Source organism: Lepeophtheirus salmonis, chromosome 1 (genome assembly GCF_016086655.4).
Source record: "Lepeophtheirus salmonis chromosome 1, UVic_Lsal_1.4, whole genome shotgun sequence".
In the NCBI taxonomy this organism is placed as follows: domain Eukaryota; kingdom Metazoa; phylum Arthropoda; class Copepoda; order Siphonostomatoida; family Caligidae; genus Lepeophtheirus; species Lepeophtheirus salmonis.
Window position 1 is genome coordinate 34,954,526 of NC_052131.2, and position 23,650 is coordinate 34,978,175.

The 23,650-nt window shown below is 28.5% G+C and overlaps 1 protein-coding gene across 6 annotated transcripts in view; it reads right to left on the bottom strand.

The window, feature by feature from the left end:
• Positions 1-653: 653 nt before the first annotated feature.
• Positions 654-23,650, bottom strand: part of LOC121125853 (probable G-protein coupled receptor AH9.1) — a 339,881-nt gene continuing 316,884 nt past the window's right edge. For all 6 annotated transcript variants that reach the window (XM_071891541.1, XM_071891554.1, XM_071891551.1 and 3 more), the window contains one exon: positions 654-2,831. In XM_071891541.1, the coding sequence (XP_071747642.1) occupies positions 1,331-2,689 (1,359 nt within the window). In that variant the 5' untranslated portion in view covers positions 2,690-2,831 and the 3' untranslated portion in view covers positions 654-1,330. The remainder of the gene's footprint in view (positions 2,832-23,650) is intronic.

Sequence of the window (23,650 nt, forward strand, 5' to 3'; positions counted from 1 at the left end):
TAAGTGGCGATCCACTATCTCACCGAGTCCGTGTTACATTTGACTTATGCTTGGAACGGATTTCATAAATAATCATAGAAGATAAATATTATCCGTCTGTCTGTTTCATGGCCATTGACCATTGACGTGGTGATATATTTACCATCAAAATCACTAGTATGGATGGTCTATCGTAGAAGTTTGTAGGGAATCTTACTTGCTACTACCTTTCGAGTTTGAATTACATAAAAAGTTTCTACGTTGCCTGATACACATCCATTGACACGGTAAAAAGTTTATTTGCTAAAATAGTTCAATTTTTTACTACCATTGAAACTGTAGCTTTTGTTTCCCTTCTTTTATTATTTATATTTTAATGATTGTTTGATGTATATGGACATATTTTATCTATCTTTTAGAAAACATGCATATAATAATGTATATTATCTGTTCCCCATGTTTATAGTAGTCATGTTATTTATTTAGTTTAGGGATTAAATTATTAATTATACTATTTATTTATACATGTTTTGCGTATGTAACTTCCCTAGACCAATAAAGAAAAGGATCAAAAAGCAGATATTTGCTTTAATAAAAAATTATGATTATTTTCAATTAAAATCTGTGAAAACAAAAAAAAATTACAAAAAGAAAACTCATTTTCTAGTCCAATCTGCTGTTAACGTAAGGTTGTCACTCCCTCAATTTTATTAATAGAAGAGTAAATATATAACAAATCATCAAAAAATTTATTTCTAAACATCGTACAAACATAGGTAAATAAATAAATTTAAATGAACATTCAAGAATTTTGAAATATAATTTTTACATTTAATGACAGCATTTTCACGACAATAAAGATATGGTTTAAAGGGATACTTTTTTACAAAATTTTATTTTGTGGACGAATAAAAAACTCATGATGAGGGTTTAAACTTATAGGTGAACCCAAAAAGACATCCTAAATTTTATACGTAGATCGACAGAGATTTTCTATTAGGAAACAAACATTAAGTATTTTTAATACCGTAAAATCAAAAGGAAAAATAAAGTCTTAAAGAAAGTTTTTTATAAATAATAATACAATTAGTACATATATTGATTATAAAACAAATACAGGAATTTACTACATGAAGAAAATGGAAAAGAGAGAAATGTTTTTAAAAAAACACAAACGAAACATTGAATATGTTTTTTTTTTAACCATGGAGAATGTATTATAAACAGTTTTCTCGTTATATTGTCCCATCCACCTAGCCGTAGACCCCCAATTGTAAAAGCACACGAGGAAAACTATAGAACGAATAACTAAACATAGAAAAAAAAGGAATACAAAAATTGATAGTTATTATCAAACTAATTCTCCATTTTTGATTTTTGGAGCGAGTAGTTTGTTGTTTTTAGAAGTTCCCATTTCAGTGTCTGGATTTAAGGAACCAAAATTTTTCTTCTTTGCTTTTTCTTGAATAAAGCGATAAGAGCTGGATATAGATGAATGAAAAAGGGAAACAAACGCTTTTCTAATTTCAGCACTGCAAAGACAGTAAATATAAAAGTTCAATGCAAAGTTAAGCAGTTCCAAATTATTTGCAGTCGCTCGAAAGACGGCAAATCCCAAGTTGTTTCCTCGACGGATATTGATGAATATAGAGAGAAAACCTGCAGGGGTTGTACAGCAAACAAATAGAATGACAATTGCAATTAACACAATGACAAGCATTCTTTCTTCTGGGTTATGAAGACCCTTTCGTCGGCTGGAAGAGCGTAAGGAAGAGGGAGCACGGCGTGTATTTCCATTTCCATTTACACTCAAATAATTCGTATCTTCGTTTACATTGGTTGTTGATCGAATTAAAGACGTTTCTCCTATACCATTGGATACAAGGAGATGTTGCTGTTGTGTACAATGGCTACTGGTTGATGAAAAAGGACCATTGCGGCTTGGATTCAGTCCAGATCTCAAGTCCTGACGTTTTCTTGCGATACGGCGGAAACGTGTGATAATGAGAATATTGAGAATGGCAAGAGTGATGATGGGCCCAAATCGTAGTAAAGTCTCGCTGATGTACAAGTAAACTTGGAAAAGTTGTTCATCTGTTACAGCTTTGTTGTCCTCACTTTTCCAGGTGCAATGTTCCATGATCCCTGTTAAATTCGTGCAATTAGACAAAACTTGCTTCTCAAAACAAAGGGGGATATGCAAGAGTGTTCCGCCCAAGAAGCTGCAAGTGATGGCTATCCTTGCATTTTTATACGTATGTATTCGCTGAAAATGTGTGGGCTTGTAAATTGAAATGTAGCGATTGACTGTCATGCAAATGATGATATACACAGAAGATGCCATAAAAGAATTAAGCAAGGGAATTTCCATATGAGCCTGAAAGAATGCTCCATAGTAGTTTGAATTATCTGACTTCCCATTCACTAAATTTGCTAGAGCTGGGATGGCGGATATGAGAACTGCCAAATTCGAGACAGCCAAACCTAGAAGATACACGTACATTACCCCCTTTAAATTTGGCCTTGACAAAACAACCAAATTGAGAATATTTCCTATGATCCCAATGGAAACAATGATGTAAGCAATGAAATTATAGGCAATCCAATTCACCATTTCTATGGATTGTAAATTATCCTCTTGAGCCATGTCTGTTTTGAGTGTTGATAATATTTGTGTCGAGACAAGGTTTTGATTATCTTCATCATCCATATTAAATAATTGATGAAGAATTGATTTTAAAGCTATTAAATTAGGATACAACAGCAGCTTTGAAGACTTATAGGAATTCGTGATAAATATACACCACTATTCTTTTGAACTATACATTGGAAGATACACCATTCATTGCCTCCTGTAATCAAGAACAGATGGAGAAAAATGAGTATACATTAAAAATACCGAAAAACTTTATTAATTCACTTTGCTTAAATATCTATGTACATAAATGCATCGCTTGACTTTGTTGCCTTAAGAAACAATTTTTCAAAACAGAACATGTTTTTAAGATTCTGTTCATTAAATGTTCAAAATCTATGGCATTGCCCCTCCTTCTTGGGAGAATCAAAATAATTTATTGCAAGAAATGAAAAAATTAAAATACATATTATAATTTTTTTCTGTAAAAAGGAAAACCTAATTATTTTATTGGTGCATACAATAATGCTAAAATTTTTATACTAGTATTCTGCAAACAATATTTTTTTTTTGTAATGTAACCATGTATGTAAAATATATAAATTTGCTGGTGGATATAATGAAGTGATATTTTTATTTATAAATAAAACATTATATTTTGGCCAGCTTGCATAACTTTATCCCAGCATAAAAATACAGATATACTCCTAAAAAAAAGCTAAACACACCATTTAATACTAAGAATAAAGCTAAAACTCGGGTACAAAGACCATACAAAGGTCCATATAAGAAAAATTGAAATAACTCAAAAATAATAAAAAATTTAAAAAAAATGTAATAAAAAAGTATTTATTTCAAATGAAAAACTAATCCATCCCATTTATAACCTAATTTTATAAGTGGGATGATATTGACAAGGTTGGAGTCGTTCTTAGTCCTTTTTTCATGTATTATTTGATGAGTTTTGGTAATAATGGCGTTAACTCCTTAAAACGGAAAGTTTCTTTGTATTGAAAGGATATTTCCTTAAATAACTAATGAATCTATAGGTTTCAAAATTTGTACATATATTCCTTATTTATTTTCATGTATAATAATAAAAAAGTTTGTCAAAAAAAAAAGTAAATTTTTTTCTTACACTAGTTTAAAATGTCCGGCTCCCCATTTTTGAATATGCTCTTATAACTATAAATAATTCTTTCTAAATTACTTCATATATAAAAAATATGGTGTTATCTAGATTGAGGATGTCCATCCCCGTTTCTCACAAGCCACAATGTGACCCACTTAATGTTTAAGTGCCACACACTATTCCTTCTTTATTATTCTTTATTTATTTATTCTTTTTTTAAAAATATTTTGGCCTAAATTTAAAATAATGAACAGTTTTGGTTTACTAAAATTTCCAGATAAGATGGGCTGTAGTCCAGTTCACTACTTTGCCAAAACGTTGAAGAATTATATCAAAGATTACAATTATTTACTAATATTTAAACTGTTATTGGTAAGATGGAGTTACTCCAATTAGTTATTAATTCATCTGACCTGTGAAATAATATAAATGCAGTATACATTTCAATAGTATAGCCCTTGCTCTAGGAGCAACTGGAGTTTATTTTACCAAATATTAATTTCATAAGAATAACTTTTTCGAAGAGCATTGTTGACAAATTTTTGATAAAAAGGAAGTAACATACAAAGGCTTAACTAATGACCAAAGGTACAAAATCAAAAAAAGTTTGAGAAAAACTACTTTTGTCTATCAAAATAAAAAGTACAATTATTATTTCTTGAATTTTTTTGTTTGCTTTTAAATGTTTCTTTAGTTCATTCTAATTATTTTTTCATCCACGTGTAGGTAACCCGTAGAGCCTTAAGCCTGAATGACTACTACCCGATAATGTATGAATATTAGTGTTATAATAAAATTAGTTACCCCCAATCATTTTCTTAAAAAAAAAAAGGCGAGATAATTCTGCAAAAATAAATAATAATTGGCCTCAAAATAGTTTTTTATCCATGAGTGGTCAGCTTTTGTTTTTACATGATAGATTTTCATTGGTTAGTATGTTGAAACTTATTCGGGTTGGGGTTAACTGTATAAAGAAATATTTTTTTAGGAACTAAATTGTTGTTTATTATGTTTTCAATCAGAAAGGTGCACTAGTATTAAATTACAGACCATTTTACGTTTGATGCCCATAACTGAAAAAAAGATATGATACAATTTTGAATAAAACAAGAATTGTAAATCAATACAAATTGATCTGAAATATCTTGTAAAATGGTTTGTTTTCACTCTAAAATTATATAAGTTGGGAAACATTCGCTTCCATGCACTTGATGATCGGCACTGGAATGTATTTAGAAATGAGGGTGAGAAAGGGACATATTATTGAAAGATGACGTCATCAGGAATATCCATAAGATTTTATGAATAGTAATGAGTAGGGCAGTGACCCGAACTTTTTTGGCCAATTTGACAGGATATTTTATTTATTTATCTATTTTTTAAAGGGGTCCATTTTAAACGAATAACCATTGTTTTTATAAAATACAAATAGAAAATAGTTTTTATTTTTTATAATCAATTTACCTTTGATCCCTTTTGTTTAACCACTAATGCACTTGCCAATAATTTGATCCACAAACCCATTAACTGTCTACTTTTTACACAAAAATGTATGCTTCTAGTTTTGTTCAAACCAAAAAGTAAGGAATATCATTAAAAATACAATCAATGATAAATAATTTGGTATAAACTATGTTTGATATTATCCTAGTGTGTAAATAGATAAATGACATTTTTAAATTTTTCTTCTTAAGAAAGGAATAGCGAACAACTATCAATAACAAATAATCCTGCAAATACAAATAAACAATAAACATTATCGCAAATCGTGCATTTGGTAAATTACAAGATTATATTTACACATAAATAATACGAATATATATATATATATTTGCTGTATTTGTGAATGAGTAAAATGCATTGTTGTTCGTTGTGTCTGCTTGAAGAGTGTGTACTATTCAAAAGCTATAACTAAAAAAAGGTGTCTTCGAGATGATTTATGTAAAATTGTATAGGTCTTGTTAATATATCTCTAATTAGAGTTGTAAAAATATATGACCTTCCGGTATGTTAATATAAAAGTACATAAAATGACATTGTAACTCTAGAAGTTTGTAGAATGTTTGGAATAATAGGAGCTAAACAGACATAACCAGGGGTGGGAATATTTTACAATTTCATTCAGCGTAAAAATGCTACCCAAGAGTGTCATAATAATAATGGCACCTTTTGAGAGATGACATATCTACAACCAGATAATTACTATAGAAGTAAAAAATATGAGCTGTCACTATACTAGAAAAAACAAGCCAAAAATTGACGTGGTCACCTTGCCCATTTGTGAGTGTTTTAGAGGAGAGTAGTTTAGCCAAAAACAAACCACACTCTGAAACTAATCTGATATCGATCTTCAATTCTACTCTGAGCCCAGCAAGGACTTTTACCTATAACTCCTAAACAAATAATCATCCATGAACTCACAAACTTCATGGACATATGTTCCATTTTGAAGAAATAAATAATAATGATAACAGCTTTAGAAAATAAAATCCCGGTTCAGATTGAAATTGCAAAAAATATCTAACACGTCTAAGATCATTTATTGTATTAGAAATTTAGATTTTCAATAAAAGGTTAGGTTATTCAATCGTGCGCACTTATAGTTTGCCACTTTTTGTTATTGATGGAAACATGAAGAGTTATATATTTTCGTAAAGCTGTTATCGTTATTATTTAATTTGCACAAAAATACCAGAGAGTAACTCAGAGGAAATGTAGTGAAGGTAGGAGTTTAGGTGCTTGTTGGACTAGGAATGGAGTTGAGGATCGAAAACAGAGTCATTCCTGCGTATGTATGCATATTCTAGCTTGATACAGAGTGGATACTTTGGTTTATTAAAGATACCCTAATGAAACATCCAAATTATAAACCGTTAAACTACTTTCCTGTAAACATTTTTTTAAATTGTCCAGCTTACAATATTAATGTTCAGTTTATTCTTTTTCAAACCTAAAATGCTTACGATTTACAACTTTAATTTTATGTATGTGTATAAAAAATATATACAAGATATTTTATTTTCCTAAATATGCTGATGTTTTCCATCTTGTGTAATATTATATTCATCACATTTACTAATATTCATTACAAATTAATATTATAAAATAGGTTAGTTAAATTTCATTATTTTCAGGTAGTTTTCCTCACGAAGCAAATTGAATTATTCATTTGTTAATCAATAAAAACAAATTATATTTTTCAAATGTAAATAAGCATTTATGCACAAGGGCACTCATAAAATACAAAAAATATATTTGTAAACGAAATAATTTATTTATAGTCTTGAATATGTAGTATGTCAACACAAAAGCAAACTGGGGTTATTTATTCAATATTTTTTTATAAATTTTAATATATGTCATGATGAATCAAAATCAGAATCGATTATCAGATTTTTTAAAAATCAAGATTGGTAAAATAACGTTAAAATTGCAATTCCACTTCATATTTATTGTGATTTACGACAACTATTTTAAATATTTATTACTTTTCTCTGTAATAGTAAAATTTAATTTTAATATGTGAAATTTATTTATTTTTTTCAAAAAGTTGAATATTTGAGATTTTGGTATAAAAAAAATTTTTTTTTGGATATTTTTTCAAAAACTTTAATATTTAAAAGTTTTTCCTAAAAAAAAATTATCATGTGGACGCTTCTGATAGCAAAATGGTATTTATTAACTACTCAAGAATCGGCAACGGGAATATTTACTAAAATCTTATCGGAATTGCCATTCGGATTTCTATTGGAATAGTCCCATCAATAATTATTTCTATTGAAACGTTATATTTTTATTCCATTGGAACTTGAACAAATTGTTATTTAATGCTGTTTTGTTGTGTCATAAATCAAACAAAGGCGTTAAACTATAGTTTTCATAATTGTATAGCTTAAGCAATTAATGAAATTTGGCAACTAGAGTTGGTAATAGATAAATTATGATTTTCAACTCGATTTTATTATGAAAAAATATACTGACATTAACATGGGCATAGTACATTTTTAAATGTTGTCATGAACTTTAGATAGAGTTTTAATCTTGCAGTACATTCCTATAGCAATTTGTGTGAGAGAAGAAAAGAGTATATTTTAGAATAGCTTATTCCAAAAAGTAAAAAAAATTAAAATAATTCCCTTGTTTTTCAAAATATTCTGATGTATTTTATTAAGCTAATACTCAAAGCAATTGAACGATTTTAGTACTTTTATATTTTTTAGGTCTTTAATATCGATAAATTTTTGATAATATTAAATATTTAAAAATTTTCAGTTATGTTTTCAATTTATTTTTTCAATTGTATCAATAATTTTTCTTATTGAAACAACCAACAAAAAAATATAGCAACCATTTACGCAACGTTAGACAGATGTCTAATTCCTCATCGTGCATATCCTTGTTGATAAATTTTGATTGTACGTAAGCAACATGTCCGACCTCCCCCATAAATGAGTAAATGTTATATTTCGATGTATGATAGCTTAAATTATTTTTCACTATTTTACAGGGACTTACAGGAAAAAATTCCTATTTTTTATGGGCTTTATTTGACAGAAATAGATTTCAAACATACATATCATCATAAAAATAAAAATAAATCAGAAGGAATGCTAAAGTAAAAACCATAAATAAATATTTTTTATTTAAAATAATACCTTTCAATTATGCCATACCCTTTTATTTTTATTCCTTTGAAACATAAAACACCAACAAACAATTTTCATAAAAATGGGGAAACATTGAGAGAGCTAAAACAAACACATAATGGTTAAAATTACTTCCTATAATCAAAAATAGACATAAACCGAATAACATACACAACAAAGCACAGAACGAAAAGATCAAAGAACCTTCATAATTACAATAACAATTTTTTTAAACTTTTATGTACGAGAACATAGAGCCCAATATTTATTGGCATATTTGAGTCAATTATGAGCTTTTTGTTTATTTTGGCTATGCTTTAAGATATCCAAAACTTTTGAATAAAGTTTATTACATTGCAATCATTTATGATAACTTTATTGACCCAGATAGAGTCTGGTAAATAAGTAAGAAATATTTGAAAATACTGACAATATATGTAATGTTAATTTTTTTATATCTAAATAATGCAAGGAGAGACTTGAAACTCGCAGAAACACGGCCCTCTGTACTGTTGAGAATGGGACACCCCTCGCCTGCTGGGAGGGTTTCTTTTTTGGAATTTTTTGTCCTTTTCGGGACGGGGACTTATCTTGGTCTTTTAATATTTTTTTGGTCCCTAAACAAGGATCACAAGGGATCCTTGTTTAGGATATAATGTTATAATGTTCCCCATAGTTATTTGCCCTCTGTCTCTCTTTGGGTATTCTGTTCTAGTACAAATATTTACATTCATATATGAAAATTTAAAATGTTGAGACATATATATGTAGAATAAAGACATTGTACATTAAAGTAAAATATATCAAAGGGATAATCAGAAATAATTTTTAGTATAGTTTAATATTGAAAATTATAGTTTAAAACGGCAGTGGTCCCACCTGTCCCTCATGTTATGAAGTGTCAGATGTCCATCCGATTAAAATCCTTGAAGAATGTTTGAAAAGCGTATAATTTCTCCATTTTTTAAAATTTTGAAATACTTTTCTATACTGCAATTCTATAAACCAATTACCACCCAGTATTTAATTAGAGGTTAAAGATATTGGCTTAGTAAATATAGAATTTAGAACAGGAATTTTTTTTTAAATGAATTAATTAAACTTAACCATTCCCCCACTTTACGCGCGCTATGAATTGGGGAGTGGGCTACTGGCTGAAAAAGATAAATAACACCTAATGTTTTTAGACTAAATACTACTTATCTAGTTGAAGAAAAATAAAAACATATGAATTGGTGTGCTCCTATGACCGCTTGTGCGAATTCAAACTGATTCGGTCATAAGGAAGCTAAAATAAGATAAAAGACCACGTTTGGGTATGGCAAGTGTGTGTTAAAATATCTATAGATAATGGTTCTCCCCCCTAGCTATAAAATTTTATTTACAAAACTGTACTAAAATTTACTGTTATTTCTATTCCCTCCCCCTCATATCTACAATAGTGTGCTGGGTGAGAGTTAAAATGTATAAAACATACGCTTGGGAATACATAAATTCACTTAAAAAATAGAACATATAGAAATAAAATATAAAATGTTTCTTTTTTTCTTTTCTAACGTTAATATAACCACATTTGAGATATTAGTTACATGTTCACCTAACTTCCTTCTTTACCGGCTTATGATTCGGGGGAAAGGGCGGGGAACTAAATTTACATAAATCAGTTATTCTAAAACCCTGGCCTCTACATCATATAAGAATCCATTCTGTATAGAGCATGCCAGGTTGTTAGGACTTTTAGTTGGATCCATTTAATAAATATTGGAAGGATGCCCAGAGCATACTTTAGGTCAGTATAGGCCTGTTTAAACAATACCCTTCTACAAGTATTATAATTATACCATTTAGTTTATACTTGTCACCAAGTTCAAGATGCGTAATTATTGATTTTTTAAACTCGTCCGTCTCCTACTTATCTCTTTTTCTCGATCCACAAGTCTACCCGTATCTGATACAATGGTCGGATCCACCACGTAAACCTTGTCACCCTTAAAAATTTTAATATCTGGCTTTCATCACGATCCCTCATGCGACACAATATTACCTTCCTGGGCATTTATTCCCCTCTGGCTCAGGGAGCTCACAATCATTCTTTGAATCAGATTGTGTCTTTCTCCCCGCCCATTTTTTAATTTCGGACATGTCTGGAGGATATGAGCCGGGTTTTTTACTTTTTCCGAGCATAAGTTTCATTTATTGCCCCTTCCAGTGTCCTCAATGTGGACTGCTTAGCTTTAGTGCTGACGAGCCCGGGCATTATTTGCATAGCAGGGGCAAATTCTTTGTCTGAAACATTCATATGCCGTGTCATCAAGAAAGATAACTTTTGATGTCCTTGCTGAATTGACTCTGGCCCCTTTGTGTCTACTTTTGAATAAAGTGCCTTTCTATATAACTCGGGGGTTTGATCACTGGAGGAGCATGATAACCCCCCTATCTCTGCCTTCTTTAACTCCAGCAAAGATCTGTTATATCTGCAGACCTCTAAAATGGTTTTGTCCTTGCTGTCCCGTAGCGCCCGAGCACTACCGTTTGCTAAGGTCCGGCTGGAGATGATAAGCTTTTTCAGCCCCAACCCTCCATTGGCCACCCGAGCATGAGAAAACTCTTTTGAGTATCGTGGGACAGCCCTACCCACTCTCTTACTGATCTTCTTATCAGCAGGTCACACCATTTTATATATGTAAAGCTGCATCTTGTGTAGGTTAGTGGGTAATTTAGACGAGGAATGAGATGATCCCTTACACCTATATATCTGTGGAAGACACTGACCTTACTGGCCTCACGGTTTCTTATCCCATCCCTCAACTGGTCAAATATGTTGGCATAGATGACTCCCAACCACGAGTAATGCAACCCAAGGTATTTATAAGTTTCATTTACTGCATTGAAATTTTGTTTTTGCTAACTATGCTCATTATTATTTAAATAATAGGTAATTATATTTTTTTTTTGACATGAACTACTTTCGAAAAAAAAATAAGAAAATGTTGGTATATTGGGTATATTGATCAAAGCTAGTATTCAAATGGCACACTTTACATTTTTAACAAAGTGTAACGTCATTTTTTACTTTTTTTAATGTTACGCGATAAATTAGAAAAATTGCGAAGGGGTAAATGTACAAATTTCTTAAATTCACTTTTTATTTAAAAAATATAATTTTGATAAAAAGAAGACCCTATAAAATTTTTATTTTATTCGAGTAGTAATTTTTTAGAAATATTTTTTTCTATTTAATACTTAATGTTTAAGAAATAGTCCATGAATATGTGTAAAAATTTCAAAAACTCATAACTTGATTTGGTTACAATTTATCATTTTAATAAAAATATAAGTTCAAATATGAAAAAAAACCAAAAAAACAATCCGCCTTAACGGGTTATCTATTCATAAGATTGAATAAATATAGTCCATAATTGACTGAAATGTAACAATTGGATATTAGCATATTATACCAATTGTATCAATGCAAAATACCAAAATTATTTTCTTGATTTATATACCATATATATTACCGGGCCGTGTAGAATTATTTACCGACTTTTGTTCAGAACATATCGCGGACAATAATGACATTTGAATGACTTGAGAAACAATTTATTCATACATTTTTAGAATAATAAAATAGTTTGTGATCAAATTTAATCAATGTAGCCAACGTTTGACTCAATGACACTGGTCAGGCGACGTCTAAAGTGCCACAGACTTGCTGGATGTAATCGGCGTCCATGGAGGCCCAGGCCTTGTTGACAGCACCCTTTCAGGCATTTATGTTCTTGTGTCGTTTTTTGAAGGCCTTGGTCTCCACTTGCGCCTAGATAGAGAAGTCTAGTGGGTTCAGATCTAGCCTCTGAGGGGCCAGTAGTCCTTGGCCAAAAACTCATGTTGTCCTTGAGCCACTCTTGAGCTTTCTTGGAAGCGTGGGCGGGTGCTCCATCTTGTTGAAAAACCCAAGGAGAGTTGCCGACTATGGATTTGATCCATGGAAGGACCTTGGACGCCAGAATCTTCACATAATCCTCCACTGATAATCTGAGCCAGTGGGGAACCATACTGGCTTAATGGCCTTCCCGTTGGATCTCCAAATATCTCCAAAGCTCACAACACGGTCATTTTGCCTGTTGAAAACAGGATCGACCGTAAAAGTTTTCTCATCTGAAAAAATGATGATACGTCCAGCTGAGCTCTTGATATCATTCAAGATTTTCTTGCACGCTGAAGTCTGACTTCTCCCTGACGTTCAGTTAGCAGAGGGCGTTCAGTACGCCTCAGGGACATTCCTCCAGCCCTTTTCAATGCCCTTGAAACAGTTGATGTCAACGTTCCCATCTTTCTGTCCATGTCGGCAATGGACCTGTTGGGAGTCCTCTTGAACACTGCCTTTACTTGCCTTGTTGAGACAGTGGAATTCCTGCCAGCCCCATGGGAATGCTTGAGATCCCCTTCAGCCTCCAAGGGCTTGGAAATATTATAAATTGTCTTCAACGAGGCCGAAACCTGTTCCTTAATGTTGTTATGAGGCACTCCCGCTCGGAAGAGGGCTACAATTTCGATCTTCTTTGTTTCCTGATTGGACATGGTCTCACGTGTGGAAGTTGTTACGCTCTCACAGGAAGGATTTTTGTTTATTTTAACAGTAAAAATACGAAACAATCAGATTGGTTGCCACAAAACCTCTTAAAAGTATATTTGCATCATCTGTAAATAATTTTGCACGGCCCGGTATTATGCTCAAACAGCTCATTTCTATCAATGAAGAAACAAATTATACAATTATATTAATTAAAAAAGTATTATTTTTTTTTACCATTATTTTATTCAAAATATTTTTCTAACTTTACTTTGTTTTTAAGAAATTATTTTTGTGCAGAGACGTTGTTATTTTTCCCAAAATAATTCATCATATAGCATAATTTGTTCTAAGTTACAAAAAAATAATACTATTGAAAATTAATTTAGTATAATGAAATTATATTGAGTGTTTTTTTTATGATACTACATACCTATGATAATTTCTTTGCCATTGCTAGCAATGTGTAATAACTCGAATCTAGATTTCTAAAAAGTTTTAAAACATTCATGTATATTTTTATGAAATTAAAATGGATTGGTGACTTCTTATATGCTGGTGGTGTAAGCCAGGGAAATTAATTTTAGTGTGTACTAGCGATAGCCTCATACATTGCTTTGAATTATTAGGTGTCGATTAACAGACAGTTTTTTATTAAGATTTGCTTAATTAATTTGGAATATAACTCCCCTACAAATCCTAGGAGTTACTTTCACGAGTTACACACACACAAGAAGTTACAAAATATTAAGATTTAAAATAATAACACGGTCTTAAGAAATTAAAAATAAAGCATTGATTAGGGTGCCAACAACCACAACAAAACTTGCATTCTAAAAAATGCTTAATTTTTAATGTTCCTTTAATTGGTTAGATAGATTGGTATTGATTTTCTTTTATTTATTTTATTTTATATAACTCCTTAATAATCCCTTTTACATACAAACAATTTATATAATCATTAAGTTTCTTAGAAATATAATTGTAAATCTATTGTATTTTAAACTGTTTTTTACATATACTCTAATTGAACTCATTTGACGTAACAACAACAAAAAACCAGGACGCCATTCAGTTTAAAAAAAAAAATCTTAAACTTTAGAGCTGTTAACCTTTTCATTGCACTTTTTTAGGATTGGATCATTAAAAACAAAATAACAGCACTCATTAGAAATTAAATTAAAATTATACAAAGAAAAACCTAAAAAATTGCCTTAAACCTTTGATATGGTTAAAAATACTCAAAATTATACGCTACAAATACCAGTTTTGAAAGGAAAAAAGTTTTTGCATATTCGTAATTGATCTAATACGAATCTGCAGTTACTAACAGTAAAATTTAAATACAATCAGAATATAATTAAATGAATTTTGAAAGTGTAAAATTTTGTTGAATTGTATAATTAGAGTTATAAATTATATAGCCTGTTTATATTTTAATACAATGATAACCCTGATAGTTTGAATTATATTTAAGAAGAGATAAGCTTAACCGTCATGACATTAGCTATGAGATGAATGCAAAAAACAAAAACAAATCAGACTCCAGGAGTTGCTTAAAAATCAATCCTTTATTCTTCTCTGATTCCAATAGAGACTTATCCATATAAAATCCAAAGAAATACTTATTTTTTACTGTTCGTCCTTCACAAGCACATACACACTACATATATACAATGTATATAGATTGATCTTTAGGATTGTAAGTTCTGGGCTAAGTTTCAATTCTGAGTTTTTTTTATTGTTTGCTATCTGAACAGTAATTTTTATTTTTTATAGCTGTTATGATTATTATTCCATAGTCGAGCTGATAATGTCTAAATATATAGTGTAACCACAAGTGTCTGTCCTCATGAATGACGAAAAGTAACACTAAAAATTTGTTTTAAAGTTATAAGTGAATTTAAATCGGTGTAGGTCTCAACATAAATTGAGATTTGAAAATGAAGTAATTTCTGCCAATATCCTTGCTTGATACTTGATTTTAGTTTGTTTCTTTTTTCTCATGGCTGTTTAACCATCCAAAAATGAACATCCCTTTTATAACGTGATTGGTGAGCTAACAAGAAAATAAATCCCAAAACTAAAAAGTATTTAATTACACGATACACAATCAAACGACTTTAATTATAACGTTATATAGTTTTGCATATTGTTTAAATTATTCAATCCATTGTGTATCCATTAATAAAAATAAGAATGTTAAAAATATCAAGTTAAAATAACTTCATTTTTCTTATAAAAAAAATATTTGTTGTCTAACTTCTATAATAATTTTAATGAATTATTCATTTTTCTATGCAAATTTTAGGAATCAAACTAGTATCAATCAATTTTTGATGAAGTTACGTGTATTATTGAAAATAAATGCAACAATATTATAATTTTGAATTACCGTTTGTAGAATCCAATAAATTAAGGAATGACTTTTTAGCATAACTGTTAATTGCGTTTTATAAACTTTGATCATAATTTGCTAAATATATGAATAAATCATAAACAGGGCAAGATCGAAGTAAACAAAAAATTAAATACCTGTAACTACATTTAATATTTTGGGAGTATACTAAAAAATTTTGGAGATAAAATATATATTCAATGTACTAAAAAACATTTTGATAACTCTCGGGTTATATAATATCCCAGTTCACTGAAGGAGAGTTTTAATTTAATTTGAAATTCTTAAAATTGATGGGGTTATCTTGTTGACTTTAAGTTTCTTTTTTTACATAAAAAAAATGCATAGGATATCAAATTATATGAACCTCACATTCTCTCAAAGTTAACTTGTAAATTTTCAGGGTATTTTTATAGTGACAAGTCATGTTTTTGACAACTTTCGTAAATCTTTACTTCATACATAATCAACTAATTTTGTTATTTTAAATAAAGTTAATAAACGATAAAAATATAACTACATGTATGTAGTTGCATAACAATAATATAGCACGTCTTTAAATATTTTTCAAGATAAAGAAATATATAAGGCATTTCCTTATCTGACAAAAACTAATGGTTGGATATTAAAAACAAAAATATATATTAAATGGAATGTCAGAGATAGAGCTCACTCAATTACTCAAATTCTGCCTTTCTTTTTTTTAAATATAATTTTCAAATAAGAAAAACAGAAATCTAAATGGAAGCATTCTGAAATAAATTTGAAATTAAATGAATAAAATGTCATAAGCAGTCTTGTTATTTGAGAATTTAGGTCAAATTATCCAAATATTTTATATAGACTCAATAAACGTGCTCTTATATGTAGAGAAACATGTGTATTGTGAAAATATAGAAAGTGCACTTCTATTTGTGCTGCGGAAACGATTAAAAAAAAAAATTAAAAAAATTAACAATATAACTAGTCATTAAAAAAATAAAAAAAACATATCAAATTTTTTTAATGGGTTCTGTTTTATTTTAAGGTAAGGTATGTAAAGTTTACAATTGGGAAACATGTCGACTCACACTTTGCCTTTAGCACGTCCAAGTAGGCACTAGTGTTGAACCTGATGTATTTTGGGGAACACATGAGGATAGGTGACGGCGTCTTTGAAGTTAACCACCCCAAATACCATGACATGGACTGGAAACTTTGTTTGCATGACAATGGTCCGATACAATGCCCTTCTAACCTTTGGAACGAATGTCTAACCTAGTCCCAGCACGTGATATGTTGTAACTCCCGGCGCAGATTCAAAGGAAGCCTTTTCTAATTATTTAAAAGAATGAAATCGTATATATTTTTTTTTTCCAACTGGTGCAATTTAGAACAAACAATCTAACAATAAAATCAGCTGCCTAAGTGACCACATTGCCAATGAAAGCTCGTTAAATTGGAGGTAGAGATAGCTTGCTTACCTTGTTCACGTAATTCAGTATTTTTATATTCCTTTATAAAAATTTATCCATATTTAACCATTGCATAATCGTACAAATAAAATTTTTAATTAAATACCTAATATTGATACAATTTTTTTCATATATTTTGTGTACAAGTTGAGATGTCTGTACAAGTTGCATCTTGCATGGTTAAATTATACAAGTTGCAACTTGTATAGTTAAAATATACAAGTTTATATTTCTTCATTTTAAGATCAAATCTTTAATTACAACATTAGACAGTTTAATCACTAGGGTTAGTATTTTGAGCCATCTTGTAAGGAAAATGAGCAAAAAAAACATCAAAAGAAAGAAATTTGCATAAAAGAAAATATAATTTTTTAAAGGTAACGTAAAGTTTTTCGTGTTATTTCATATTTATTGACTTTTTTTAAATCAGCGAATTTTCACAAATTATAAGTCTACTAATCACCAAATATACAATCATTTCATTTTGAACTATTAAAATTACATGGTTATTATATAGTTATAAGAAGTATAACTGTGTGCAATTGAACTGTATAATGTTCCACATTATGCATTTATTTTATTAATTTGTATTAAACTAGTCCAAAATTACACCATTGACATTTGAATTATCCATGAAATATTCAATAATGGCGGGATTTTAACTCCAAGTAAATTACATCTTTCTTTTCAAATTATTCCTTTCATTTTTTGTTTTCAACTTCTATCAGGCATATATATATCAACTATGTTGAAATATGTGGCCATTCAACACACAAGTGAGGTAGAATATTTTTTTTATTTTCATAATTAAGTATGGATTAATTTGGAACTTTTAGAGGAATTGATTAATTTATGTATAAATTAATCTTATTAACCCTTTAACGGCACTACAAAATGCGCTTAAAATACTAAATTGGCTGTCACAATTTAAAAAAAAATATTTTACTATGTTTTTTTGATTGATAGAAAATGTTTTATATAAGATAATAAAAAGAACAATAATGAATTCTCAAAGAACACAAAAATAAATTTATATTTGTAAAATAACTTCATATATTAATTGTGCTCAATAGGTTTATTTATAAGAAATGTTGATCTTAGTAGGCCACAAAAGCAAGTGTTTGAGGTTATCAAAGTCATTTTAATGTTTGTCAAGGTAACCACAATCAGGAATACACCATTTCAATCCCAGGGCAAATATGGATATTATATTAGCTTGGATATTGGGTTATAGTGGACACTTATAATATTATTTGAAACTAATATTGTTTATACTTTTCTTATTGTTATAAGTACTAATGTATTTTATGCTAATTTTAAATTTCTTTTTTATGAATTTAGGTTGGTATATGTAAAAAATGTATTTTGTTTGTAGTTTAAAATGTAAAGAAACAGTAAAACATGTTGCTACGAAAATCCAATTTCCGTTGTATATTTAATTTCATTTTACTATATAAATACATTATATCCGATAAAGCCAAATAAATGTAAACTTATTCTTATTCATAAAACCATAGGAAACAACGCAATATTAATGAAAAATAATACCACATAGTAACATGTATATGTACTAATTCTGAATCTTGTTTTGATATTGTCATTGCAAAAATACAAACATTATAGATGTTATAATATAAGACCAGTCAACAAAATTTCAACTTATTTTGTTGTTGGATTAAAATTGCGTCTGTTTGATTGTTTATAGGACGAAAAACAAGAAAATTACCTTGATAACTCAATATTTATGGGTTTGAGCCAACATCTACATAAATTAGTGATATTTTTCGTTTTGAAAGATCTAAATAAAAAAACAAACATTGTTGAATATAGTTTGTAGTTAATTTTTCCATTAACAAAAAAAATATTTGAATTACTTCTGTATCTTTTTCTGAATAAAAGAAAATTCCTTGTAAGCAGGGGTCGACTGTCGATTGACATATTTGTGTATATATAAATCTTTAAAATCAAATAAAAAGTCTAAAACTTTATATACAAAATTGTTTTTTGTTTTTTTCAAGAGATATGTAAATGAAATTAATAATTCAACAAATGACATACATTGGTTCTATAAAAGGATTACATGCTACATGCATAGATATTGTTGTAATTATGTTATTAGTTTATATAATCATACAATAAGTTTGGTAAATTAAGCATTATTATGTACATAAACAATACCATAAATAAGATTTTTTTCGAATAAGGAATATAAGCAATAAACTATGTACAAATTAAATATCTTCTATTATTACAATACAATACTAGAAACACCACAAGTATGTGGCTACCATAAATTCTCAGAATGTCAATTTTGCGTCTCAAATGTAAACATACATATAACTATACTAAAGTCTTAAGTTCATTTTAAATTTACAACAAGGATTTTCAACTTTTTATAATATTATAACTCATTCATATAGCTGAGTCAATATATTCACCTTAACAATTGTTACTTTATCTACAAAATTGAGTACCTTTTGAACCTTTGAAATTATAGATATAGGGAACCAAATTTTATTATTCTAAATTATTTTGAAAGATGAATATTATACCCATATTAAACGTTTTTTGCTTTTAATAACTGTTGCATATGGTACAATAAACATTAGTGAACAAATTAACATCATTTTTACTATTATAGTTTAAACTTATCAATCCATAATCTAAAATAGTAGTAGGAGACAAAGTATATCAATTTCATTATAATGTAGAGAGCTTCTTTTTAAATCATAAAAAGATGCAAGTGATTTAAAAAGTTTATAAATTTGTTTCATACTTAATCCAAATATAAAAAAGAGTATAATCTATTTTTATCTTTATTAGTGCTTGGAACCACATTTGAATACTCCATGGCATCGAGTGGTTATTCCACACTGTGTTTCTTTTAAAAATATATATGTACAAACTGTATTAGTTGTCAGCTGTCTAGATTTCTTCTTTTTTTCCTCATATAAGAGTTTTTAATGTTTATTGGTTGTATATAAAGTACTTTTTATTAAGCTATGGTAAATTATCACCTATTATTAAACAATAGCTCCATAGTTGGAAATATTAGCTAACTACCAACTGGTTTTAAGCCTTTTTTCTTTGTCTTTTACAAAAGATAGGTTGCAAGATACTATAAATGTAGATCCATCCTATCTTTAGTTGCACATACCAGTTCCATTACAATTATGTTATATTATAGTTTTAATTGCGTTATAACCCTGATATTACTTTAATACCCCTATACCGCATAACCCTATTCTCTAAATAAATAGATAAACATCTCCCGTTTTCATTTTAATTGTTAGGGCAAATAAAATAAAAAAGAAATTAAATAAATAATTGTATTAAACCTCTATGACCATTACTTCTAGAATTTGCTAAATACTCTGAAACTAATAAAGTACCATCAACCAAAAATTGTACAGAATTTTATTAAATGTGGATCAAAATATTTTTTAAATGGTGAACAAATTCTCTTTATAAGAAAATAAAAAGAATTTAATATATTATACAAACATTAATCATACTATTATTATACTCCCCCTCCCCCGCTTTCATGTTGGGAGAAACATAAAAATCATTGCAGGATTCTATTTCTATATTTTATTTTTCATGTAACATATTTTTTGATTAAAAAATAAATACGTTAGAAAAAAAAATTTATAAACCAAATTAATTTACTACATATATTGGGAAAAAAGTTGTTTACTTATTAGTAGTTTATTTACATACTAGAGGATAATGACACTATTTTGTGTTTATAAACAGTTGGTACTTATTTGTTTTTGAAGTCCATATACGACGTAATTTGCATAATTTATGACTTTAAAAAATAAAATACATTCTTAATTCATGTATTGATAACAAAATATTACCAATAAAAATGAGAGAATAGTGCAATTAGTAAATAACAAGATATAAAATGTTAAAACACATTATAAGTTAAAGTAAAAATACTACATAAGAAATACATTTTTTTAAAAGATTTTTTTCGTTGGCAAACCAAATAATGCTTCCATAACGATCAAAATCGACAATTTTTGTTTTTTTATCCACATTTTAGAGAATTGGCCATTTAGAGTTTGGTTCATCAATAATGAAAACTACAAAACTGTTCAAGCTCCTTAATTCCCAAAAAGGAAAAGAAAGAGGGCTCAAAATTTAATTATATTTAGCCAAATATTGTTAAAATTTTCTTTGCTTAGCTCCGTTGCTATATTATTAGCTGTCAGCACAAAAACAGAACAATATTCAAATGCTAAATCTTGGTTAATGAAAATAATTAGGACCAAATATATTGATTATATACAAATATTCTTTCAAATTTTAATTATATTGTATTATAATTATACCAAGACCCACCCGTATTATTTCGAATTATTTTATTATACTAATACAATGAAAAACTTACTAAACTCTTCCTAATTCCCTTTTATAATTTGTATTTAATATTTGTACGTTGTCTCTTTACTGTAAATACAATAATTCGTTTCTTTGGAATTTAATTTTTTTTTGGTGTATTTCCATTTGACATTCTATATCTTAAAAAAACTTTTAAACACGGGGAATCAACTTTTTTTTCAAGAAAAAAACAACAACCTTACCCTCCAAAGCCTAGCAATCTGTTTTGATAAGACTAAAAAAATAGCTTTACGTACATAATAGAAATGCATTCCATACAACTATAATATTATATCATAGAAGGTATTTGTTAATCAAACAAGGTTTATATCCATGTTTGATCACATTGCGTTTTTGAGTGTGTAGATAATATATTAGAACTACTTGATCAAAGAAATACAATAAAGCAACGAGCGTGGTTAACTAAAGCTCATCGCTTTATATTAAAAAGCGTTGATAATTAAAAGAGTTTACATATTTTAACACAAGACAGACATACTAAAAAAATTGATTAAAAATAATTTCTTTAGTATTTGTTTCAGCATTTTTGTATTATAAAAAAATATAATTTTTCAATACATGCTTAAATTTAAACTTGGACATAATTATTCATAGATTAAAAAATGAGATGTTTGGATATGGCTAATTGCATACTTAACGTATTTTATTATTTAACATCACAATAATACTTAATCGTATTTATTAATAGATTTATTGTGTAAATAAAAGAATTTTTGTTTGACGCATTTTTCTTGGATATTATACAAGAAATTATATTTTTGGTATGTTGCATATGTGCAACAAAAATCATTTATGAATTTAGTCCTATCTTTATATTCTCACTTATCATGCTTTTCATTTTATTATAATCACAATAAGTGCATGCGTTGTTTTTTAGAGCACAAAGGTATTGCTTTTTTAATTCCTTAACCCTATCCAACGTTAAAAACATTAGTAACTTTTGAACTTGCTAATTTTATTTAATTACTTAAGATGGTTTATTAAAATTGTATATCCATAAATTCTATTATTTTTTCATCAAATTTATGTTCATTTCTTTGGCAATCCAAACAATGCGTACATTAGAGTCGGATTCAACAATTTCAATTATTTTATCAACATTTTCGAACGTTGTCCGTCCAGAGCGTGGCGCATCTTCTACATCAAAATTACTTTAGTGGCATCGACGATATGATAAAATCACGTAATTGGCTATTATAGTATCAAAACCTTATTTACTATTCATATTTATAGCCTTTATTGAAGAAAAACTCTAAAATATGGGGTATCTTCTCCTTGCTCGTGTCAATTTTTAACGTGCACTCAGGCAATGCTAAGTGTAACAATCATAAAACTGTGTAAGAAGTTTTTTCTTCTTGCGATTATTATAATTAAAACGGCATCTAACGTAAACTGATTGCACTTGAACATTTCGAGATACACATTTCTTAATCCACCTTTTTAGAAAAATAATGGAATTATTTTTTGTAAATCTATAAAATAATTAAACATGTAATTCCCTCAGAATTTACTTTAGGTTTAAAATCCTGGAAAAAGTATCCTAGGATCCCAAGGAAAAAACTCAAGGCATACATTTGAAACAAGGAAAATATTTAGTTCATGTGTCTTTTAGTCACTAAAATAAACACGTCTAAGTTAGTTTAAGCATTAACCAATAAAACCTTACAATCTTTACATTTCAACTTTTCGTTTATGACAACCGTGTCAAAAATGACGCCAGAGTAGCTTAATTTATTTACTTTTTTTACTAAAGTATAGCAAACTCATATTTTTATTTTTTTCCATGGAATATTAATGAACATATTCTGAGAAGTAAATCCTTTTGGAGAAATTTATTCAAAACTGGAGAAGATCAAACATTTAACCACCTTCTATAGATTTATGAATTTAATTTTTAATAATATTTACTTAAATATAACCATTTTGTTATCTAATTTAAAATGACGGTCTTAAGTTTTAAAAATACAGATCACAAATATCTTTTGATTAAATTTACTCAAAAGATATTTATTTGTTTTCTTCATTTTTAAAATTTGATTTCTTGACGCTCAATCCAGCCAAATAACACTACTTTTTTTTAAATATTTTTTTAATTATTTTAAAATATGATAGGTTCAAACGTTTCGCTAAACAAAAGGTTAAATAACCAATTTATTACAAATGTTGTATTTTTTCCATAATAAATTATTGCTTTTTTTTATGTATAAGAAAAACATATTACGTAATGGATCTTCTTAGTTTTTAAGAACAAACCGACATTTTGTTTTTTCAAAGTCAACGTGAACATATCTGTGTTGTTTCCCTTTGTGTTGAACATATACAAAAACTTATTTAGTAATGTGACATTAATGATAGTTTCATGTTCTCTTATTAAATACGATATATTTGATCTTACATAACTTAGAAAATATAACATACATTTA